The sequence below is a fragment of the Onychostoma macrolepis genome, chromosome 02, assembly GCF_012432095.1.
Source record: "Onychostoma macrolepis isolate SWU-2019 chromosome 02, ASM1243209v1, whole genome shotgun sequence".
Classification (NCBI taxonomy): Eukaryota; Metazoa; Chordata; class Actinopteri; order Cypriniformes; family Cyprinidae; genus Onychostoma; species Onychostoma macrolepis.
In genome coordinates, this window is record NC_081156.1 from 32,842,143 (window position 1) to 32,868,968 (window position 26,826).

Genomic DNA, 26,826 nt, shown 5'->3' on the forward strand with positions numbered 1-26,826 from the left:
GACCCCTGCATTGATCTGCTATATTCATGACAGCTGAGTGAGGGGGACGCAGCGCTTCGGATGAGCGGCTTAAAGTAATAGTTCACCGAAAAATGAAAACTCTGTCATTATTACTCGTCCTCATGACTTGTTCCAAAATCATGCTATTATTTTGTTCATGTTCAACACGTTTTGACTCTTACCTCAGCCTGGAATACTTTACATGATGCACATACAGTGGAAGTTGTGATCAGAAAATGAACCGTAATATGTTTGGTATCTGTGCAAAAGAATGATTTAATGGAATTGTTCAACCAAAAATGAAAATTTGCTGAATATTTACTCACCCTAAGGCTGTTCAAGATGTAGATGAGTTTGTTTCTTCATCAGATTTAGAGAAATGTAGCATTCCATCACCTGCTCACAAATGGTTCCTCTTCAGTGAATGGGTGCCGTCAGAATGTGAGTCCAAACAGCTGATAAAAACATCACAATAATCCACAAGTGATCCACACCACTCCACTCCAGTCCAGTCCATCAGTTAATGTCTTGTGAAGTGAAAATCTGAGTGTTTTTAAAAATTAAATCCATTATGAAGATGTTTTAACTTTAAACCATTGCTTTTGTCCAAAATAACGCTTCCTTAAATGAAAAAGTTCATCTCCTGTTGTCCTCTCACATTAAAATTCTCAAACATTTTTTTTTAGAACTGTTTTGGCTTGTAAACAGTACTTGATCTGTGCATATTTCTATACTGATTCAGACCAGATGACTTTTTCACTGTAGAAAGCAGTATTACGGATAGAAGACTTTAGCTGGAAGCAATGGTTTAAAGTTAAAAATTTTAATGATGGATTCGATTCTTACAAACTTGCAGTTTTTTACTTCACAAGACATTAATTGATGGACTGGAGTGGTGTGGATTACTAGTGGATTATTGTGATGTTTTTATCAGCTTTTTGGACTCTCATTCTGACGGCACCCATTCACTGCAGAGCATCCACTGGTGAGCAAGTGATGGAATGCTACAGTACATTTCTCAAAATCTGTTCCCATGAAGAAACAAACTCATCTACATCTTGGATACCCTGAGGGTGAGTACATTTTCAGCAAATTTTCATTTTTGGGTGAACTGTTTAACTTTACAGCTCAAATAACCAACAGTCTTATTGAAGAATTCGTTAACAAAAGTACAAGCTTCACACTTCGGCTTGTAAACCCTCCGTCTGCTTGCCTGCTTGATTTCCATTGTAAATGCATTGCTGTAAATGCGTTTCTCTTTATTGTCTGTGGTCGACAGCAGACCGCAGATGCTGTCTGCAGGCTTTAAGATAAACCTGAATATTCCTTTAGGGATCAGCAGTGAATGCTGGGATTGGGAGGTTTACTGTCAGACATTGTCAGGTTTTTCAGACACTTATATATTAGTGTGTTTTTTAAGTTAGTCGTGTTTCTTGAGGTGAGATAATATGCTGCTGCTCTGGTGTATGTTTATGTGGAATATTCAGGTTACGTGTAAATGATTACGTGACAGATGGTGAGATGCTTCGTCATTTCACTCTCTAAATAACAAGATAATGAACCTCACCGCTGAACGTCCTCTTGAGTCTGTTGCTATGTTCTCCTCTACCACAATTTTTCCATATACGCTACATTTCATGTCAAAAGTTTGGGATCAGTAAGAATTTTTTAAAATTTTTGAAAGAAGTCTCTTATGCTCAGCAAGATTGCATTTATTTGATCAAAAATGTTGTAATATTGTAAAATGTTATTACTATCTAAAACAACTGTTTTCTATTTAAATATATTTTTAAATGTAATTTATTCCTGCGATCAAAGCTGCATTTTCAGCATCATTACTCTGTCACATGACCCATTAGAAATCATTCTAATATGCTGATTTGCTGCTCAAGAAATGTCAAGAAATTATTATTATCAATGTTGAAAACAGTTCTGCTGCTTCATATTTTCTCCTAGTCTGTTTTAGCATCCTGCCGGATAACACACATTTGTGTGTGTTGTTCTGAAAGTGTTTGCAGCAGTGAAATGCTAATAGTTTCTCGGTGCATTCTGGGGACATTAAAATGAATGGTTTCCTCGCAGCCATGAGGGGTCACCGCTCACAGGACATCTGCAGATGATGAGCGGCCTGCGCCGTGACCCACAATCCACTCTCACCTGTGTATCCTCACATGAGAGTGTGTATGTGCACATGGAAGTGTGTGTGTTCTGATGTGTGCATGCAGACACCTGTGTCTAAGTATCTGCTACATCTCATTAAATGGTCAAAGATGGGTTGTTTAACTGATGATTGGTTCATTATTTTTTGGATATATATATATATTTGCATCAGTATTTTGATATGTTCAGCTCTTATACTGTTGATTAACTGGATTCATAATAAATTAAACTAAAAGTGATGATACTAAATATAGAGTAAATGCATTTAAACCATGCTGAGAAATTAGTGATAAATTAGAAAAAAAATAAATAAATAGAAAGAAAAAAATAGCAATACTCATATTCATTATGCATGTTGTTTAAATTTGTAGTTAGGCTGAATAGGCTGGATGCTGTAAAAAGTTTATTTCTGCCACAGAATGAAAAAATTAAATCATATTTTTTCAGGATTGTGAGATATAAACTAAGAATTTTGAGAAAGAAAACTAGTATTTCAAGATGTAAACTCCGAATTCTGAGGAAAACAATGAATTGAGAGGTGTAAATTCAGAATTGTGAGAAAAAAGTCAGAATTGTGAGATAAAAATGTGTAATTACCATTTATTTATTTCCATGACAGAAACAAGTTTCCATAGCACACTGTTGATGCATATTTTCATGTAATAATATTTAAAAAAATGTTCAGTTACTAACTTATTAGCCAGCTATGCTATGTTTGTTTTGATGTGTGTGTGTGTTTGTAAGTTTCCCCTCGTTCACAGGAAAACCATTAGTAAACAGGGATTCCATAAAGTGGAAGCCCCGTATAAATAATGTGGCGTCAGTGTTTTTGCCCAGAAATCTGCTGCAGTCATCAGTTATACAGGGCAGCTGTAAGTACAGTAGAACATGAGAATAAACACTGCATGTGTCCAGATTTATATATTTACTATAGCACGTGTGTGTGTGTGTGTGTGTGTGTGTGTGTGTGCAGACAGGAGGATCGTTTATCTTTATGACAGCACATTTATGACAGTTATTATTATAAAATGAGCATCATAAAGCATAATTGAACGCTGACAGCCTCATGTTCATCTGAGCCGCTTCACGTGGGAGCAGTTTGGTGGTAACAGTCTGTATGTTGAAGATAATGTTGCTGTAATATATATTGAGAATCGATATGAATCGAAGACGAGATGTCTGGCCGTGTGGGGTTAAAATCTGTCCCTCGTGTGATTCTGTTGTGTGATATTGTCTGTGGTTGAGCCATTTCAGGCTCATCAATGCTGTTTCTTTTTGGACAGTCTGTGGTTTATTGAGCATTTCTCTGAAATGTTATTCTACTGAGGCACAATGTTTACAACAATTAAACCCTCTTTTTTCAAAAAAATAGTATTACCATGTTTTTGTACGTGGTACCATGGTAAGCTTTTAACTACTTTAGAGTGTCATATCATAGATTATTGTAAAAAAAAAAAAAAAAAACCTTAAAAGCAGTGTTACCAAGTCCACAATTTATCCATAGAATGTTGCCACTGGTTGTTTTTTAAAGGGGTCATCGGATGCCCATTTTGCACAAGTTGATATGATTCTTTAGGGTCTTAATTAAAAGTCTATAACATACTTTGGTTAAAATTTCTCAATGGTAATGTAAAAAACACCTTTTTTAACCTGTCAAAATCAGCTCTGTATACAGCAAACGGTTTTTTTAGTCCATGTTGCTTTAAATGCTAATGAGCTCTGCTGACCCCGCCCCTCTCTTCCGTTGGGTGACAAGTAGAACTGTTTACTTTAGCCGCGAAACTGGCTAACTTGCACATTATTAGGAAAGGCGATTTGCAAAGATTCATAAAAAATGTATACTCCTTCTGTAGGTGAGGCTGGATCACGAATGATTCGCGCAAACATAGATGCATTTTGGCAGATTAGGGATCGGCGCATTCACTTCAAAGCGAAAGTAACGTTAACCTTCTGCGTCTTCAGCAGCTCAGATGTCGGGAGTAAATGACGATTGCTATATGCATCATTACATCCAACAACAAAGCACCTCAATCGCTTAATCTGAGACATCTTGTCTTCCCCTGCACCGGAGTCGACACAATGGCGGTCGGACTGTTTACAGCTCACTCAGCTCACTCAGGGCGGGTCTAAGTTAAGACGGCCTTGTCAATCAACTATCCTGGGAGCGGCCTGTACAGAACTACGTCATTCTGACAGGACTCTCAGAACAGCCTGATTTGAGAAAGGAGATTTTAAAATAGAGATTTAAAAACAACACTGGGTGGATTTTTATAATTATAGGATGGATGTGTACACACACTTCCAACACACATTTATGTTCAAACAACTTGAAAAGTGAATTTTGCATCCGATGACCCCTTTAAGTCCACGGATTGAATCAAAAAACCCCACCCCCTGGGAAACGTGTTTTCAACTTGTTTTGTCACGTTTTGTTACACAGACCTGGCAACCCTGCGGCTAAGCAACCTTCCAAACCTAAACAAAAATGCCAGCTCTGTCGGTGGTGGCTTAGTTAAAGTCTTCAAACATAATGAATTTTTGGTTGCTGTAATATTACATTGGTCAAAAATAGCAGATACCAAATGCTGAAGATGGCAAAACGTTGCTATGTTTACAGCTGTGTCAGTCATCACAATTTTGAGAGTTTTCCACACACAAAACGATAATTTAGGGGATTCGCTCCTGTATTTAAATGCAGTTGACACTCCCAATCTCCTAACTTACAGTTTTGTGTGTGTATCGAACAGAACTCTCTCACAAAACTGCAATGATTGACACTGTTGTAAATATAGCAACATTTTCCCATCTCACGTGTTTAGTATCTACTATTTTTGACCAATGTAATATTACAGTGACCAAAGACTTACGTTCGCCGATTTTAACTAAACCACCGACAACAGAGCCATCATATTATAATACATACAGTATTATAAGCAACACTTATTGTTATTAAGCCTCTTTGGGCTTGTTGTTTAGGTTCGGCTTGGCATATAAAGTGATCTGTTTTATGGAGATGATAAAATACAGTTATAGTTTAATTTATAAAGTTTATTATATGCTTGTTCTTATGCGCTGTTTTTTTCAAGACGTACCTCCTTCCTTGTAAGTTTTTGCACCACCACTCTGATACACGTTCAAATCCATCATTAACAGCTAGTTGTTCTGTTCGATTCAATACACACTGCGAAGAATTTCTGCAAATGCAGTTGTCGCTACCTACATTTTTCTTGAGTCAATTCGGTTGTAGAATGCAGTTGTCACTCCCGTAGATGACTGAACTGTGTGTGTACAGAACAGGATTAAGCACTAAGGTGAACTGGCAACCGAATTTAGCTGCAGTGTATACATGCCCTAGACTGCTTGCATAGTAGACATGTAACGTGCACAAAGCACTTGAATGTGACGGATTCCTAATTGCGTCTTCAGAAGTGGGAGGTAAGACCTTCCGACAAGCATGTGTAGCCTGCATAATATATGATGTTGCTATTGACACCACGACCCGCGCTTTATGTTGCAAATGGAAAGGAAAAACGGCCTAATTTTCACAATTCACCTCCCGTTGGCAAGTGTGGCACAGAATTTATTTTGGACCCTAAGTGAAGCGAGAGCAATCCTAAAAAAAATGCTTTGTGAGAATCTAAATGTGCATAGGCGTGCAGGGTGTTGTGTTGTTATTGTGTATCGCTCCTGTATGGCTCTCCACCTAAGTGAGCGATAGGTCCCCATTAGCGCTGATGTTGACTTCCTGTCGTGGCTGTGGCCCGTCTCACCCCCCGCTTCCTATTGCGACTAAGCCCCCTGTGTGCCGTCGCCGTGACAACTCCATACAGGAGAGTCTTTCATCACCGCTGCCACAGCGATGTCGCCACGGGCAACCACACAGCTCACCTGCTGTACCCGTCTCTTTGTACATCTTCATTTTTCTCACTGAAGCGCTTCTGCTCGCTCCTGCTTTCCTCCTTTCCTCCCCTGATTTATTTGCCATTCCCTGTCAAGAATTGCTATTGCTTTTCCATTTTTATTTTTTTCAACTAATGTTGAATAAAAATATTTTTTTATGCAAGCTAGGTTAGATGTTTTGTTGTAATTGTGATGTTTTTGGAGATGAATTACTGTTTTAATCAAATAATTGTACATTCAAAACTAGATTTTTATATTTACTAGGAAAAATTTTGGTTTTTTGCACATGGTTGCCAGGATGGTGCTATGCAGTTTTTTAGTGTTTAGGGTGGTTGCTAGGGGGTTGTCATGTGCTTGCTCGGGTGTTTTGGATGGTTGCCAGAGGGTTTGAGAGTTTTATCATATTACTATGTGGTTCATTTATTTATTTTTTATTTTATTTTTTTTAAATAATTTGTTATTCTTATTAAAAAGTATTACTATTTTTTATCCTGAATGCTTTTAGCTCATGTCTTTACAGTTGATAGGTTGATCTAGGCGGTTCATTGCATATGCTATATGGTTGCTAGTTTGATATGGGTGTTGCTAATGGGTTTAAGGTGATTGCTAAGGTGTTTTGGATGGTTAATAGGGCATTTTGGGTGGTTGCTAAGGTGTTTTGGTGTTCTGAGTGGTTGCTAGGGTGTCTCTAGGGTGTTTTGAGTGGTTGCTAAAGTGTTCTGTTGTTCTGGGCAGTTGCTAGGGCATCACTAGGTGGTCACTAGAGAATTTTGGGTGGTTGCTAAGGTGTTTTGGTGTTCTGGGCAGTTGCTAGGGCATTTTGGGTGGTCGCTAAGGCATTTTGGTGTTCTGAGCGGTTGCTAGGGCATCACTAGGTGGTCATCAGGGCATTTTTTGTGGTTGCTGAGGTATTTTGATGTTCTGGGCAGTTGCAAGGGCATCACTAGGTGGTCACTAGCGTGTTTTGGGTGGTTGCCACATCAGCTGTTTTGAGTTTTTTGGCACATTGTTATGTGGTTAGGGTTCTAGGCAATTGCTAGGGAATTTTGGGTGGTTGCTAAGGTGTTTTAGTGTTCTGAGCGGTTGCTAGGGTGTCACTAGGTGGTCACTAGTGTGTTTTGTGTGCTTGCCACACGTTTGCTCAGCTGTTTTGAGTGTTTTTGTCACATTGCTGTGGTTAGGGTTGCTAGGGTGTTGCTAGGTGGTTGCCAGGGTGTTCTGGGTCGTTGCTTGATAGTATATTATTTTGATGATTTTCTAGCCTCAAATGCTCCAGAAAAACAAAAAAGAAGTCAGAATTGTAAGATATATATATATATATAAAAAGTTGCAATTACTTTTTTATTTTTTTATTCAGTGGCACAAAAGGGCTTCCATAGCTGGATGAGTTATCCACTGAAGTTTAACTTATATTTCTGTGTTTCTGTCATTCAGTCTCTGGTTTAATATACGGCACTCCTCGTCCGTGGCCTGTTGGCTTTGATTTGGAGGAGGTGCTGTGATTTCCTGTTGTCGAGGGCAGAGTCATGTACAGGATGCAGAACGCTGTCGTGATCTGATCAGCTTCATTCTTCTTATCAGATTACAGATTTTAAAGCTGCTCCACACAAAACATTTCAGTGTCGACTTATTAGATGTGTAAGATTGTGTCTCTCTCTCTCGTCATCTTCACACGCTCGTCTTCCTCCTCACATCAGACACTAAACAAATGCAAATGTGCGTGTTTGGGCTTTTCTGTGCATCACAGCACACGCTTCGTATTCATGAAAGACACAATGAATTTGTGCCTCTGTGCTCCAGGAAAAAGGCATCTAACGAATTCAGAAAGATCCATCTTTAAGCGTGAACCGTAATGAAGAAAAAATGCAATGAAGAGAGAGAAGTTTAGATGTAAATTAAGAAGTGAATAGTGAATGCAGAGATGGAGTGATGGAACAAAGCAGGGTTAAACAGATGCTACAGACCTCGCCTGACCTCAGATTGCTCAGTGGTTACTCTTTTTTACACACAATTATGTTGTATTGAAGTATAAATTTGTTCCTCTTTATATTCCTATGGACATTGTTACATGTGTGCAGCTCGTGATACAGAGTGTTCAGTGACTTTCGGTTCACAGTAAATGCTGTCCACACAAACTTCATGTCTGCATGCATTCTGTGAGATAATTCAGTGGTGATCTTATATTATAATATTTTTAGTAATGATATTAGTATATGTGTTTGTATTAGTATTAGTATTTTGTCACATTGATATATAGTCACATTTTTGGCCATGCTGTACAAATAATCACAGCAAAAAATATATATATTAAATCGTAATTGCAATTAGTTTTTTTTTTTTCCAAATTTTTTTTTTTTAATGACTTTTTCACTTCCTTTTATGTAAAGCACTTTGAATTACGACTGTGTATGAAATGTGCTATGTAAATAAACTTGCCTTGCCTAAAATTGTGCAGCTCTAAAAATGACTCTAGTTTAAAATAAAAGTGAGTAGCAGCTCAGATGATTTGAAGAGAAATGTGAAAGTTCATATTGATATATCTGACTTTGCAGCTGACTTAATGCAACTCATAGTGCAGTTTGAGATACTGTTGACATCTCATCTGGATCTCTAGAGGAGACACGTACAAGATTACTAAGCAAAAAATCTCAACTGGATCTCTGTTTAATCTCGTCAATGTCTACGAGATACAATTTCATTTAGATCTCATTTGTGATTCTTCTTTTCTGTAGTTCTTATCTCATCTCTTCTTGTCTGATTTCGTACAACACCTCAGTCTAACTCAAACCACGGCAGCTGTACTGAAGTCCTGATACGAGCCTGACGTTGAAATGACTCGTGTGAGCGCGCGTGTACGCGGTTTCCCGCGGCCCGTGGGCTTCTGGGAGCTGATGTCTCTGAGCTTCAGTGGCTCTGACAGCTGTGAATCCGGGAGAGAGACAACGCGCTCCTAACCTGCTCCTCTGGCTGTCTCTGTCTTACACCTCCACATTAACCTTTCTCTCTCCCTCTCTCTCTTTCTCTCCCGCAGATGACACGGCCTATTCAGGTGAAGCCAGCTGACAGCGAGAGTCGAGGAGGTAAAGAGATTTCATTTCTACCTCACTCTATTGCTCCACACTCATTTATTTTCTCTCTCACTCTCTGATTCAGCCATTGTTTGCTGGTGATATTAGCTTTGACTGCTGTTTTCACTCTGTTCGGGGGTCTACACATTACGGGCTCTGTGCTTTTGAATCGATTTGATTCATTTAATGGTTGAGGTTTTGGTGCTTTTTATTGACATGGAAGCAGGAGAGGATATAAGAAAGTTTAGGGGTTGAATTTGAATTTAAACACATACGCATGTGCACTTTATAGTCAGAGGATTTTTTGTAAACAAATGTACAATGTCAGATGGACATCTTTGGTTTGTGTAGGCGTTGAATCTTGTTGTTTATTTTCAGTAAATAGTTGTAAATAGTTTGATTTGCTGTGCTTTCTAATAAATAATTTTACAATTGAAGTCCAATTATAGGAAGCAGGAGTTGCATATTGAGCATATTAATGTTTATTCAAGCAACTGTAATTTTGTATATTATATTTGTAATATTTAACTGGCATCAAACATTAGCATTAAAAACGTGTCTTGAAATCCATTCTGTATGCTTTTCTGTTCCATCGGCACTGCAGAAAATCAAACATTAAGTGCTTAAAAGCAAAGCAAAAAAGTGCTGAAAAAATACTAATATTTTGCTAATAAATATACAGTACATAAAAACATTCAAATTCAAAATATATTCTCTTAAAACAAGTCTTAATATCTTATACTAATTTGCTTCTCAAATAAACGTTCAATACCATTCAGACATTTAGGGTCAGTGCAATATTTTAATGTTTTTGAATAAAGTCTCTTCTGCACACCAAGGCTGCATTTATTTGATCAAAAATACAATAAAAACAGTAACATTGTGAAATATTATTACCATTTTAAAGAACAATTTTCTATTGTAATATATTCTACAATGTAATTTATTCCTTTGATGCGATGCCAAACATCATTACTCCAGTCTTCAGTGTCACATGACCCTTCAGAAATCATTCTGATATGCTAATTTGCTCCTCAAGAAACATTTCTCATATTATTACTGTTGAAAACAACTGTGCTGCTTCATATTTTGTGCAAACATGCAACATTTAATTTTTGAGGATTCCTTGATGAAAAGAAAGCATTTATTTAAAATAGAAATATTTTGTAGCAAATGTCTTTACTGTCTCGTTTGTTTAATTTAATGCATCCTTGCTGAAAACAAATAAACAATATCTTTCAAAAATATAGATTATTTGAAAGGTAGTGTATGTTGTTTCAAGGAGATTTTTACTGTAAAACAACATAATACAGATTTTTTTGCATTGTGACTGTTTCTGAAAGTGTTCAGTGTGTCGCTCCCTTCAGTGTTTCTCTCTGCTGTTAGTCTCTCAGTCTGTTGTGGGTATTAATTTTGGTTAAAGTGATTGGGTTATTGAGTGCAGATGTGTGCACAGACCTCGTCCTTCTCCTGCCAAGTGCATTAGCATAAGACTGTAAATGAAATAGTCATTCGATCCGCCGCTGTGACGGGGGGCCCAGGGGTCCCGGCGCTCGGCCTGCTTTTCTTAAATATACAAGCTGCAGTGAGGCGGGCTTGAACGTGCAATCAATAAAATAGTAAAAAGCCTTTTGCCAGCGCTCTCTCTCTCTCTCTCTCTCTCTCTCTCTCTTTCTCTGTTTTTGAAGCTTTTCTGTGTGTTTGTCAGGAGGTCACAGGCAAACGGACGTGCCATGTATCCACATGTGTAAAAATGCATGACCACAAACAGAGAGGAGCTGACACTTTACTGAAATAAGCGTGGTATGTTTTCTATGTGATGTGACATTTCTGGGCTGACACAAGACAGAGATCTCGGTCTCACTGACACGTCATGGCATCATGCATTTGCATCTGTAGTGTGTGTGTGTGTGTGTGTGTGTGTGTGTGTTTTGTATGTGAAACAGAATATTGTAATACTAATGTAATGTAGGGCGGGACTTGATTCTATCCATTGGGATTGGATTGGATGTTGAAAAGAACATAGGTCATGATATTTATTTATTATTTATAATGATGTATTTCTATGGAAGCCTGTTTCCACTACTGATTAAAAAATATTCACAATTCTGACTTTTTTTTTCTTGCAATGGCAAGTTTACATCTCAAAATTCAGACTTTTTTTCTGAGAATTGCATGATATAAATTCACAACTGTGAAAAAATTCTGAGAAGAGAAGACATATTGCAAGGATATAAGCTTGCAGTTGCCCAAAAAAAGTCAGAATTGTAAGATATAAACACGACATTGCGAGAAAAAAAGTCAGAATTGCAAGATATAATCTTTTTACGCAATTGCGTGTTTATATCCTACAATTATGACTTTATAACTTGCAATTATGAGTTTATATCTCGCAATTCTGATAAAAAAGTTAAAATAGTGAAATAAAAAGCTGCAATTATCTTTAATGTTTTTTTTTGTTTTTTTTAGTCCATAGCTGAAACGTGCTTCTGTATGTTTCCCCTCCTATGTGACTTTGTTTACAACATTAGAAAAGAGAAATAATTTCATTATGAAAACATGGAGATTTGTTTAAATATATGTAAACTGCACTTTTTAGTTCACCGTAAAATGAGTAGCTACATGGTAAACTTGTTTACCATATTATTTAAGCTATATAACCATTTATACACACACAATAACAGGCAAGAATAGTGACTTTATAGGAAGAAAGGCTGCATTTATTTGATTAAAAAACAGTAATATTGTGAGTAATATTTCTCTTGTAATATATTTTAAAATGTAATTTATTTTTGTGATTCAAAGCTGAATTTTCAGCATTATTACTCCAGTCTTCAGTGTCACGTGATTCTTCAGAAATCATTCTAATACTGTATGCTGATTTGCTGCTGAAGAACTGTTGAAAACAGTTGTGCTGCTGAATATTTTTGTGGAAACCATCGCCCAGGGACAGCAGATGAAATTTAGCTCTGTAGCTAATTCTGGGGCAGTTTTCTGACTGTCTATTGTCCCTGTCAAATAATGAATTAAATAAAAAATAAATAAAAAACATGTAGACAGTAGAGAACAAAGCTACTGACTAGGTTATTGTCACCATTCATGAGCACACCAGTACACACCGGAGAAAGTAAAAGCTTCGTATATGTGGAAAAAAATCAAATTTAGAGCCATAGCTTGCCATCTTTCAGAGCAAACAGCCCATATCTTTCCTAATGGTTCAGATGGACAAAAAAGCTGTGGTGAGAGCGTTCTGTCACAAGGCCAAATTCACTCTTCTCTGTCATAAACGGTGTTTATCCCCCGCCTGCTGCCCACTCCGACGCAGAAAATAGAGGGATGTGTCTAAAATACCGAAATGCTTTTAGCGCCCCAAACAAAAGAGCTTTCTCGGCTTATGGCTCTCCAAATCTGAGCTATGACAGGCCAAATGCACCAGCGTTTAGAGAGATCTTTTGTGCCCTGATTTGATGTCTCATTCTTTGGACGTCTGAAGAGGAATAAGCTAAAAAAAAAAGAAAAAAAAGTCATTTGCGAGAGAACCGTCTGGTGTTTGAATGCAGCTTATGTGGCGATCATGCGGTGAGCTCTTCGTTTGCGGAGAACGCTAGGCTGGCCATCGCTAGCTATTACTGCTGCTCATTTCAACTTTAACTCTACTAACCCAAAACAGCCTAAACACTTTAAGCAATGCTGCTTTCTTTTCACTTGTGTAGCATAACTAGAAGCATTTGCATCAGGGTTGTGCAAAATTCAAAACTGGCTTGTTTTCACTTCATGAGTGTGAGTTTGATTTTTAATTTAAAGAAATTCAACACAGGTCTGTCTGTCTACCTATCTATCATCTATCTATCTATCTATCTATCTATCTATCTATCTATCTATCTATCTATCTATCTATCTATCTATCTATCTGTCATTCTGTCATTCTATCTATCGTTCTATTGTTCTACCGTTTTATCATTTTATTTATCACTCTTTTCATTCTATTGTTTTATCATTCTATCATTCTGTAGTTATATCTATCAGACTTGTTCTGTTATTCTACCATTCTATTGTTCTATCTATCACTCTATCATTCTATCTATCTGTCTATCATCCTATCTGTTGTTCTATTGTTCTATAATTTTATCTGTCACTCTATCGTATACCTATCACTCTGTTGTTCTATCACTCTATCATTATGTCATTATCATTCTGTCATACTGTATCATTCTATCGTTCTATTACTTTATCATACTCTTTTTCGATCGTTCTATCCTTCTATCACATGAAATGCTCTCATTCAAAGTTTTTCTTGATAAACTTGACTAGTTAGAAGTTGACAGTAACACGCAAATGAATGTCTTCCTGCATCCTATTTGCTACTTCAATTCGAATTCAGTTCGAGTTTAGGAAAATCATTCTTAATTCAGTTTTGAATGGCCCTTGTTTTCTTGCTTTGACCATTGTTTGTATTCTTCGCTAAGGCCTTTGTACTTGTTACATTGCTTACTCTCATCCCTGTCTTGCATTCTTACCATATTGTCCTTCAAGGGTGTGTAAATGACTTTCACTATTGATGCTACAAGACTATTAGAGAATGTTGATCACACAGTTGCCCTCTGGTAGTTCTTCAGCCACTCAGATTTATCTTTAGTTAGCCTCAAACACTACAAGCAGTGTGTTCTCGGGCCGATGTCACTGATATTGGCAGATCTGTGGGCAGTCCAGAGCGGAAGGGAAGCTCCTGTCAATAGCTTATCAGAACACCAGCAATGAAGGACGCTATCAGATTGGCTTAAACTAATTATTTGTAATTAACAAAGGGTCAATTAGCAGCTCGATACTGATCTACTGTGTTGGGAAATGACATTTACTCAATCAGCACCTGCGCTGCGCCCAAAATAACATCTGACTGACAGTGTTTTTAACATTTACGTGTGTGACATTCAGCCTTAATCATGAAACACAAGCAGAATGAACAGATAGATATATCGTTCTATCGTTCTATCTACTGTTCTATTGTTCTATCATTCTATCTACCACTCTGTCCAGCTACCGTTCTTGTTAACAGTGACAGTTCTATGAATTTTTTTAAATTCCTTTTAAATAATTTTAAATTGCCTTCTTGCAATCCTGCATTCTGTTTGCGACCTCAATTCAAATTCAATAAAAAATTTGTTCTCAGTTCAATTCTGAATGATGCACAATTCTGGTTCGCATTGACATACTTTTCCTCAGGCAATCAGATGTGATGTGAAACAAAACCATGCCGGATATAGTCAATTTTAGCACCAAAATCACTATAATTATTATTTTTTATCATCAATGACTAAAAATCATGGAGAAATTGAAAAATGTGAGCACCTTTTGCCACAAGAATTGTTTATTCTTAATTGACTTATTAACATCAACTATTTATTGAGTACTCACATCTTGACATATTGGTCTTGTGGCCATTTTATAAAACAATTGAGGCTGTATATGCTTTATGTTACAGCATTTTTCCCATAGTTGCTATGGCAGCATGAAACACTGAACACTGATATTATGCACTGTGCTGATGGAAGGAAAGTACATCATTTGTGGTATGTTCTAATATCAGTGTAATGTTACACAAATGTGGTACAATTGCATCATAATCCTATTCCATTGTCACATCCTGTTTGCGTTTGCATGTAGCTAAATGTATTCATTTTGTATAATGCATTTAAAGACTGCTGTGGCAGCTTCAGTTCCCTCTCCTCTTTCTAGTGCAAGGGATCGTGTGTAATTCTAGGCCAAAAAATGGTTCAGGCGAATTTTGGCGTACTGTTTTCAGTGTTTTGGGGCATGTAGTACGTGAATGGAGATGCAACCTCTTCTGGTAGTTAAATGTCATGTGCACCTCCTGCTCCGCTATCATAAGAATTCCCCATAAAGAGTTGACCTTTACCATCTCGACCTGATCGTTAACCAAACGTCTCATTCATCACGAAGCTCTATTTGCCTCTGTGCAGTGATAAAGCGTAGTGGAGTATTGATTAGTGGTGTAATGGATCTACTCATTGTGGATGGGTGGAGCTCGCTCTGTTTCCTATATGCAATTATCTTGGTGATGTATGATTGTGTGTCTGCGTGCTTGTGTTTGTGTAACGCTCTTATCATCGGCTCGTGCCTCATTGAGACTACAGTAAAAAAGTGCTGTTGTTCCAATCTGGCAACACTGTTATAATGAAGCGAACTCATTTGCTGAGCTCAGGGTTTAGAGATCTCATTCAGTCCAGCAGGCCTGGAGGACAGATTTACATGATAACAGCCCAAGTGGAGGTCATGTACAGTAAGTAGTACAGTTCAAAACATGATGCAGTTGTACAGAGAGTGATATTGATATCTGCTTCGCATTTGGTTCTTCTCATTATATGGCTATGGATCCAAGCGGTTTTGCAAACGTTTCAACCTTGTTATAAATATTTTATTAGCAAATGTGTCATGCTACATTTTAGAAACAGACAGAAAAGAAAAAAAGAATATTATAAAGCAGAATTATTTATAACAGAATAGAATACCGTTCAAAAGTTTGGGATTTAGTATGAATATTTTTTATTTATTTTTTGTGAAAGAAGTATTTCACGAACACAGCAGTAAAGCCACTAAAAAATATTATAACAATTTAAAACAACAGTTTTCTATTTGAATATATTTTAAAAATGTAATTTATTCCTGTGATGCAGTCTTCAGTGTCTCATTATCCTTCAGAAATCGGTCTAATATGCCGATTTGCTGCTCAAGAAACATTGCTTATTATTATCGATGTTGAAAACAGTAGTGCTGCTCCATATTTTGTAGAAACTGTGATATATTTTCTAATATTCTTTGATGAAAAAGCAGCATTTATTTGAAATTCAAATATAAGTATCTTTACTGCCACTTTTGATCAGTTGAATGCATCCTTGCTGAATAATACATTCTGTGAAAAAAATCTTTATTTTGAACGATAGTGAATACTTGAATAGAATTAAAAATAACAGTCCAAAGTAGAATACAATAAAACCATAAAGAAAGAATAGATCCATATAGAATAAAATAGCACAAAATAGTACTGCACAGTATAAAATATAACTCTAAAAAATAATATACAAAGCAATATAACCATTTGGAACTTTATAGAAAATAAAAGAGCCAAATAAAACCATAAAAATAATATAAAACCGCAGAGTAAGAGCATAGCATACAGTGGGGCAAAAAAGTATTTAGTCAGCCAACAATTGTGCAAGTTCTCCCACTTAAAAAGATGAGAGAGGCCTGTAATTTTCATCATAGGTATACCTCAACTATGAGAGACAAAATGAGAAAAAAAAATCCAGAAAATCACATTGTAGGATTTTTAAAGAATTTATTTGCAAATTATGGTGGAAAATAAGTATTTGGTCAATAACAAAATTTAATCTCAATACTTTGTTATATACCCTTTGTTGGCAATGACAGAGGTCAAACGTTTTCTGTAAGTCTTCACAAGGTTTTCACACACTGTTGCTGGTATTTTGGCCCATTCCTCCATGCAGATCTCCTCTAGAGCAGTAATGTTTTGGGGCTGTCGCTGGGCAACACGGACTTTCAACTCCCTCCAAAGATTTTCGATGGGGTTGAGATCTGGAGACTGGCTAGGCCACTCCAGGACCTTGAAATGCTTCTTACGAAGCCACTCCTTCGTTGCCCGGGCGGTGTGTTTGGGATCATTGTTTCATCTTCAATTCCCTTGCTGATGGAAGGAGGTTTTCACTCAAAATCTCACGATACATGGCCCCATTCATTCTTTCGTTTACACGGATCAGTCGTCCTGGTCCCTTTGCAGAAAAACAGCCCCAAAGCATGATGTTTCCACCCCCATGCTTCACAGTAGGTATGGTGTTCTTTGGATGCAACATCAGCATTCTTTCTCCTCCAAACACGACAAGTTGAGTTTTTACCAAAAAGTTATATTTTGGTTTCATCTGACCATATGACATTCTCCCAATCCTCTTCTGGATCATCCAAATGCTCTCTAGCAAACTTCAGACATGTACTGGCTTAAGCAGGGGACACGTCTGGCACTGCAGGATTTGAGTCCTGGCGGCGCAATGTGTTACTGATGGTAGCCTTTGTTACTTTGGTCCCAGCTCTCTGCAGGTCATTCACTAGGTCCCCGTGTGGTTCTGGGATTTTTGCTCACAGTTCTTGTGATCATTTTGACCCCACGGGTGAGATCTTGCGTGGAGCCCCAGATCGAGGAGATTATCAGTGGTCTTGTATGTCTTCCATTTTCTAATAATTGCTCCCACAGTTGATTTCTTCACACCAAGCTGCTTACCTATTGCAGATTCAGTCTTCTCAGCCTGGTGCAGGTCTACAATTTTGTTTCTGGTGTCCTTTGACAGCTCTTTGGTCTTGGCCATGGTGGAGTTTGGAGTTGGACTGTTTGAGGTTGTGGACAGGTGTCTTTTATACTGATAAGAAGTTCAAACAGATGCCATTAATACAGGTAACGAGTGGAAGACAGAGGAGCCTCTTAAAGAAGAAGTTACAGGTCTGTGAGAGCCAGAAATCTTGCTTGTTTGTAGGTGACCAAATACTTATTTTACCGAGGAATTTACCAATTAATTCTTTAAAAATCCTACAATGTGATTTTCTGGATTTTTTTTTTCTCATTTTGTCTCTCATAGTTGAGGTATACCTATGATGAAAATTACAGGCCTCTCTCATCTTTTTAAGTGGGAGAACTTGCACAATTGGTGGCTGACTAAATACTTTTTTGCCCCACTGTATAACCGAGTAGAAGTAAAAAGTGAGAATAGAGAGACAGACTAACGAATGGGTAAAATAGTGAGCTGGTGTCTTGTCTTTTTCCTCAGCAGGGTGAGAATGACAGAAGAGTGAGTTTGACGGGGAGGAGTGTGAGATGAGCTCTGGGTGATGCAGTCACTGTGTGTGTGTGTGTGTGTGTGTGTGTGTGTGTGTTCTCTCATACAGCAGCTACATCAAAGGGAGATGTTATTATCTCTCTCTCTCTCTCTCTCTCTTTCTGGCTGGCCGTGGCCCAATGTTTGATTTTATGCCCTAGTTTTGGAGAGCCCTTATCTCCCCTCACCCTTTCTGCCTGTCGCTTTTGAGCGCCGTCCTGATTCTCTGGGCTGTCTTTAGGATTGATACCACTGAGAGACTGACAGATGGAACGAGAAGGACAGAAACAGAGAAGGAGAGACTGTGTGTTTCCACAGATTAGCTCTAGTGAGCTGACTTTCTGTCTACTGCCTACATAGACAGCATCCTGACTGCAATAAAAGCTCTTCAGTGACTGATTTGGACACTCTACATACACACCAACTCACAATTGCTTCCAATTGAGTGTGATGTTAGAATGGGAGACTGTTTCCACGACGGAATAAAAAAATAAAAAGCTAATTGTGACTTTTTATCTCACAATTCTGTATTTTTTCCTTGCAATTACGGGAAAAAGGTCAGAATTGCTGAGATATAAAATTTGAATATAAACTTGCAATTGCGAGAAAAAATTCTGAATTCCGAGTTTATATCTCGCAATTTTGAGTTTAATTCTTACAATCCTTTTTTTCTTAGAATTGTGACTTTATTTCTTGCAATTCTAACTTTCTTTTCTCAGAATTGCGATGTTAACTCACAATTGTGAGTTTATGATATTTTTATCTACATATAAACTCACAATTCAGAGAAAAAAGTCAAATTCATGAGATTTTTTATTTCATGTAAGAAACCAAAAAATAGAATTGCAAGAGAAAGAAACTTGAGAATTGTGAGAAATGTCAGAATACTGAGTTCATATCTCTCAACTCTAACCTTTTCTCTCTAAATTATGAGTTCACAGTTCTTTCTTTTTTTTTTTTGCCACAGAAAGAATTTAAAAAAAAATATAAAAAATTATTATTTTTTTTTTTGGTGGAAACGAGATTCCATGTGCTAGCATGTTGCTAATGTAGGCTAAACCGGAGTATTTAATCATAATTTTCTTGTCATTGGGTGCAAATTAAAGTATATTTATAATCAACATTTCTCTCTTTTTCAGTCTTGATTTTGATTTTTTCACAGTGCATTTTGGGGATAATCTCCGTAGTAAAGGTTGCTGCCTCAAATTTGACTATTAGAATGTACTTAGAAAAGGCAGCATAATTTTGCTGCCTACTGTATCTTTCTGTACAGCCTTCATGTCTATGATGAATTGAAATGCTGTCTATGTAGGCAGCACACTGGCTTTCAGAACAGAGCAGTGCTCTCTGCTGTCTTTCACTTTCTCATGTGTTTCATTTTCTGCTGTTATTAAAGTGGTTGGGTGTGATATGGGAAGCCGGTTGAGTCCCGTCCCTCAAAGCTCTGAGAGAATGATGCTAAATGAGTCTCTCCATGAAAACCCAACCCCCATCCCTCTCTCTCTCTCTTTCTGTGTCTCTTTGAAGTTCACTCCATCTGACTGGCTGCTACATCATTTATGTCCAGTTCAGCGAGCTCACAATACATTTTAATCACTGTACTTATTCACCTGTCTTCTCTCCCTCTCTTTTTCTCACTTTCTGCCATTCTTGTTCTTATTTCTCAATTTTTGCATGACAAAAACTGTATATTTATATTGCCAAAATAGCACAAAATAAGTGAAATAAATTAAAATAATAATAGTTATATACTCCAAATACTCAAGTAGTTGTGTGCTCAAAATAATTATAATTGAGTATTAACAACTAATATTAACAAGTGCAATAAAAAAAAAAAAGAGTTCAAAATTGTGTTGAGTTTGCTATGTATGTAAAAATCAGGTGTACAAATTTTATTTTATAAGTACAATGTTATTAAAGTAATTACAATGTATGAAGTGTAAAATCTGATTTTACTTTACTATTTTGACTTAAAAATTTAATTTACAATTTTATATTTTAGGTTAAATTTTAATATTTCTAGCAGGGTTATTAAAACTATTTAAAAAAAAAACAATTTTCTTACTTTAAATAACAATAATAACACTCAATTGTGCAGTTTAAATAAAAACTAAATAAACAAACTTTAAATAAAATCAAATAAAAGTTGCCAAGTAAACATTTCTCATCTTCATTTAGTTTAACTTTATGTACTAAACTAAAACTAGAACTGAAATAAAAATGAATAAAAACTATAGAACGACATATAAAAATAAAAAGACAAAATCACAACAAAATGACTAAAACTTTAAATAAACTTAAAGTGAAAATTTAAAATAAAAATAAAAAACTAATTCAAACTATTAATAAAAAAATGATACTAAAATAACGCTGATTCCTAGTTTTTGTTTAAACTTTTCCATAAATTTGTCCTTTGTCCATATTTTTAGAATTATTTATAGATTTTTTTTTTTTTACTAATCAACACTTCCTCAACATTTCCTGTCATGTAATTGTTTATCTTTGTGTGACATAAGCTTGAAGTAAATTTTTCTATTTTCAAAAGTAAATGTAAGTAGGTAGGTGGTTTCTTATTAAGTCAAAAGAGCCCACTCAGCATAGTGTTATCACTAACGCTTGGTATGAGCAGTAGTAGTAATAACACGCTGACCCTCAGATACATTTTCTACATGATCATTTGTCCACTTATGAATTGATTCCATTGACAGGTCATTGTCCAGCTCCTGTAGATGGGTTTGCACGCGGGCAGCGGCGCTTGTCTGGTTTGGCTGGCGTGATGGATGGCGTTTAGAGATGATATGAGCTGAGAGGTCCGGCTTCGGTCATTAGCGGAGTCACCAAACAGATGACCTGACACATTATGGCCGTAATAAAGAAAACCTTCATTTTCTTAGCTATTGATCTACAATCAAAGCAAATGGCCTGTGCGCTCAGAGACGTGCCTTCGGCCTGCTCTCGGCAAATGCGGGATGTGCTCCTGCGTTCGTTGGCCCGCGCAGGACTCGCTATGGATCCCCGAGGTATACAGAGGAAAATAGGGCCACCTATCACAGCTGTCCGTGAGCTGGTAATGGGTTTTTTTGGGGAGAAGCAGTAATAGATGTGAGGAGAACAGAGGAAAATGGATACCAGAGGAGGGGAGAGACATTACAGAGTTTTACTGTGCGTTTGGGAGCCATTCCGAAACTCCTCTGCGCCACAGAAATAGTAATCGTCTTAGAATGCTAAATAGGCACCTTGAAAACCCTCATCAAAATCTCAGCGTGGTGCGTTCTCTTTTTCAAATCCTACATTTCTATTTTATCCGTGTTCCTTGTGATTCATATTTTAGCGAGTGCTTTGTTGGGACGGGTGATGCAGGTTTCTGCGGCTCCAGTGACGATACAGAGAGGAAAGGAAAGACGCAGTGGACTCCACCAGGTGCAATCCGCTTGGGGTGATCAAATGACCATGATGAGTAGTACACATGCTCTGATGGATGGACTGGGAGCGACATTTAAAAATAAAATGAACAAATCTGTTATCAATTTTACCAATTTTAGCACCTTTGAGACGGGGTGGCTTGGTCGAAAGCTGATTGGTTGCCCCCATGAGGGAACTGTCCAATGGAATTTTTAACTCATTTTACAAATAGATATAGAAAACATTTGGCAAGCAAAATGAAAAATTGGTAAAGAAAAGCAACTGGCTAAGAACGAACGAACGAATGAACGAATGATTGAATCTTTTCTAAAATGCCATTTAAAATGATTAATAGCCTACTATTTTATTGCTTTATTTAACTGCTATTTTAAAAAAAAAATACATTTGATTTAAGTTGAACATGAATCAAATAACGGTTTAAAAATGATTCACTATTTTTATGTTGTTTTATGTTTAGCTTAAGTGTTACTCCTAGTCTGTAATGCACAACAAGTCAGACCTAAACTTTTGTGTTGATGCTACAATCCATAAACATTAAGGTTTTACAAAACCATGTAGCTTTGCTTTTTACTAAGAGGTACTAACTTACCTCTTAGTTTTGGAAACAACAGACCTAGTTCTTAATGTAATGGTTACTGTTCTTTTAATGGGTCAAATAACTACATAGTTAAAGAGAGTTTGGTAACACTTTACTTAAAACCTTTATGTATAATGCATTATAAAAGTAGTTTAATGCATTAATTATGCCTTGTAATGCACCTTATAATGTATTGTACAATCCCATGAATAATTGTAACCACAGTTAATATATTATAACACTTATCAATTCATTGTTACACTATGCATTTTATATTAGGTTCTAATTACAACAAGATATAATGTATTATGAATAATTATAATGCTTTGTATCCTTTAATAAACCTTTATAATGCATTATACATAAAGGCTTTAAGTAAAGTGTTACCGAGAGTTCACTCAAAAATAAAAATTCTGCATTTGTTTACTCACCCTGATGTTGTTTCAAACCTGTATGATATTTTGAAAAATGTTGATGTCCAACAACATTGGACTCCATTGACTTTGACTGTATAAAAAAAAAAAAAAAAAATTTTTCAAATGATCTTCTTCTTTTATGATCCACAGAAACAAGAAATATTTGGGTGAGTAAATGATGACTGAATGTTGATTTTTGGTTGAACTACACATTGCCCTGCAGCTAGTTTCATAAAAAGCACAAAACACTGCAATGTCCATGCAATCTTTATTTATAACAATGCAAAAGCGAATGTAATTTAAGGCTAATTATTGTGAAAAACGTCCATCCAGACGTCTGGTCACTTTAGGTCTATCATGTCATCCGGGGTCGTGCTGTAGAACCACCATTAAAATCTCATAATCACAGCACACACAAATGAGGACGGATATTTGTTATACGCTTGTTAAACTCTGACATTTTGTTCCACTCTTTAAGGGTCACTAGACTGAACGTTAGCTTTTTTTATCCGCATGGAAAGATCTGCCGTACTACGTTCTGTTAATGATGCAAACTGTGGCTAATTGTACATTATGATTGTATTACGGTCTGCATCATAGATTTTGTTATAGCTTTTAAGTTAATTGGCTCGTGATGTATTGAATTGGACAGAACTAGCTGACTGAAACGCAAATGTGGGTTTAGACTGGTTATTGCTTGCTCTTTCAAGAAACCAATACCGTCTTAATGGAACGGCCATCGCTGTGTAATTCAGTCGAACAGTTCTGGCCAGCTTCTCTGAACACAGACCATGATTTTATAGATTTACCACTGGTCGTTTTAACCTTGCAACCTTGTGATAGATAACATTAAATTGCAAAGATTTTACACTACTCTTTGGGGTGAGTAAGATTTTTTTTTAACAAATTAATACTTTTACACAGCAAGGATGCATTAAATTGATCAAATAAAGTGAGAGTAAAGACATTTATAATATTACAAAATATTTTTATTTCAAATAACGACTGCTCTGTTCGCTATTCATCAAAGAATACTGGGGGAAAATGCATCATGGTTTCCACGAAAATATGAAGCAGCACAACTGATTATTTACATTGATAATAATCAGAAATGTGTCTTGAGCAGCAAATCAGCATATTAGAATGATTTCTGAAGGATAATGTGACGCTGAAGAATGGAGTAATGATGCTGAAAATTCAGCTTTGCATCACAGGAATAAATTACATTTTACAATATACTGCAATAGAAAACAGTTATTTTAAATTACAATAATATTTCACAATATTACTGTAGTGCAACATTACATTTTATTTAATGTAATTAAAGGCGGAAAGGCTGTATGACCTGCAACGTCAAAAATATAGCTTTGGGTGAGAGGAAAATCATTCCAGAGGCAGAGTAAATTATTACCGTTATTACAAGCATTTATTTTTTCTTTAGTATAACGTGAACTGAATAAATGTAAACTGAAAAAAATATATAGCAGGGATCTCATTGTGATGAAGTTACTGTCAATTTATGTACTTTTTATTGCTTTCATTGCATTGCATCATGTATGTTAGCCTGCTTACTGCTGACTTGTGTGTTGCATTATACATGGTGGTGTGTTACATTTTAACATGCAGAGAGCACAGCAATCACTGCGACTCAACAATAAGGATCCTTTCTTTTAGTAGTTAATATATTTTTTCGTCTGCCCCTCAAAAATGTGAAATAAATTATGTAAATGTTTCCTTTACAGGCAACAAATAGTTTAAAGTGTTAAATCATTTTATTTATTACTGTAAGTCTATTTGCTGCAACTGTAGTCTCATGTAGCCAGACCTTCAGACTGACAGCTGAAGGTCTGGAATCCATGGCAGCTTTCATTGGCCAAGGCCAATGAGGCCGTTTGGCCAACATGTCAAACAACCAATCACAGTTCGTTTCGTTCAGTGTCACGTTTCGGGGCGTGGAAATGTCGCCACAATAACAGACCGGTGTGTAAAACTCTCGGACGTGTTTTAAAGATTCTATGCCGCGGACTTTAAATATTTCACATACTTTTGAAAATCCAGCATTTAGTTGATCCTGATAAGCACTCGTCGTCAGTTGTAAACACGACGGCTTTCTTCTTTCGTGAGGGGGGTTTGGCGTCACGGCATCTTTGTTTCCAGGCGGAATGTTAAAGCACGCGACACACATCTCTCCCGGAAATCCTGTATATTCAACCAATCCGATGACAACTTCGAAACTCCTGAAGTGTTTCCACTTTTGAGCGCCATATGCATCAACCGTTCAGCCAGCGGTCCGTGGGCATGACGTCTGAGGCTGAGACTACTGCAACTGCACACAATGCAACATATTACTGATTTGCTTTTATTGTTTTTAACCCATTTAAGGGTTTCCAAGACACTTGGAAATTTATTTTTTTAGCCCTTCCACAAATCAAGGCCTAAAAAAAAATCATAAAGCTATGGCATTAATTGTTGCATCATACACTGCAAAAAAAAAAGAAAAAAAAAAAAAGAAGAATGTTTGTGTGTATGTATATTCCTCAGTACTTTTTGTTTGTTTTTCCCCCAATACAAATAAATCTAAAAATTAAGATACATTTACTTGAGAGGAAATTTGAACCTATGATGTCTTGTTTTCTGAGAAACTGAGCGAAATTAAGTGACTTTATGCTTAAAACATTAACAAATATCTGTCAATGGGGAACGAAAATATGTTTTTGCTTTGAATTAAGTTGAATTTTGGCAGAGATTTGTTCTTGCTTTAATTATAAATTCACTTCATTTTGATCATTTTCTCAGAAAACAAGACTTTTTATTTTATGTCTGTTTGCTTCTCAAGTAAATATATCTTGATTTAAAAATCTTTAGATGTTTGCACTGGAAAACAAGACAAAAATACTGATGAAGAGCATTGCTTTTGATCAGAAGGTACAGTAAACAGTTATTTCCATATTCTAGTTAAAAAATAAAATAAAATAAATAAAAAATTAAAAAAGTAATGGAGATCTGTTCAAACTTTGAGGCGTTGCTAAAACAAGACAAGACATTTACATTTATAGATCATTGAGTTCCATTCAATATATACCTTAAATTGTTTGTACTTGGTCTTAAAAAGTCTTAAATTTACCTTCATAAAACCTGCTGTAAACCAGAAACACTCACATCATGTAATTCAGCAGCATCCGGTGAGGTGATGAGTATTGCATGTCTTTTGTATGGCGAGGTGTAGCTGTCGGTGTGTTCGACGGCTCATAGATCTGAGTTATAGATGAGGCGCTGTAGGTGCATGTGTCTCAGCCCTTCTGTTCTGACTTCTCCAGCCTTCTGTCTGTAATATTCTCCTGCTGTGATGGGATCTGGCCAACATTATGCCACTGGATTTCATCTGTCTTCACTTCTGCTGTGTGATATGAAACACGGATGCCGTCAGTACTGACACTTTACGGCTTCTTTTTGGCAACAGGAAATGCAGAGTTGTTTACCAACCCAATTTTATTTTAGATTTTCTTTCATTATTGTGGCTTCTGAAAATGGTGTATTAATTTCAAGGCTGGTAACAAGACATTATAAGTTATATTTTAAAGAGCCTATAACCATTTTGATAGTTTTCTTGCTTTAAAACACAGGCTGGACCAGCTTAGTTTATGTAAATAATGATGGTGATAAATGATAATAAATAATAAAATGCACAGCCAAATGCTTTAGATATAAAGATTTTGATAACTATAGCTTACTTTAAAAGCCTCTTGACGTGCTGATCCTGTGAAATGAGTGTTTTCAGTAACTGTAGATACGTGGGTCTGGTTTTGTTTCTGTCTGTTGCTGTAATTCTCATTTATCTTCAGTACAAGAACTGAAGGACCTGGACCAGTTTGCAGCACAAACCTTAAGTTAGTTTAGTAGGGTTTTTCCTTAACTTAAGGGGTTTGTTGTAACCATCTGAAGTATTCACCTTGGTGAACTCTGTGAAATAAAGTGTTCGCTCAGCATTAATGATCTTCTCAGAGCTGTGTTTGTTGTTGTGTGCATTAGCAGTTAAATCTAGCCTCTCCTGTGTGTTCTGAGCTCAGCCGGGCTGATTTGATTTCATCTGAAGGGTTTGCAGTGCAGAGAGAACATTCAAGCTCCACTGACACTGCTGTGTATGTATGTGTGTGTGTGTGTGTGTGTGTGTGTGTGTGACATATGAGGACACAAATTTGTATAATGACATGAGTACGACATAGGTATAACAAGGAGAAGGTGATTTATGATATATTATATATTTCAAAAGGCTAATAAATCATACAGAATGAGTTTTTTTGTAACCGTAAAAATGCACAAAGTTTCCTGTAAGGGGTAGGTTTAGGTGTAGGGCGATAGAAAATACAGTTTGTACAGTATAAAAA

The 26,826-nt window shown here is 36.5% G+C and overlaps 1 protein-coding gene across 2 annotated transcripts in view; it reads left to right on the top strand.

Annotated features, from left to right (window-relative positions):
- Nucleotides 1-26,826, top strand: part of LOC131520511 (CUGBP Elav-like family member 5) — a 183,483-nt gene that overhangs the window by 77,579 nt on the left and 79,078 nt on the right. For both annotated transcript variants that reach the window (XM_058744797.1, XM_058744806.1), the window contains one exon: nucleotides 9,092-9,140. In XM_058744797.1, coding sequence (XP_058600780.1) covers nucleotides 9,092-9,140 — 49 coding nt within the window. The remainder of the gene's footprint in view (nucleotides 1-9,091; nucleotides 9,141-26,826) is intronic.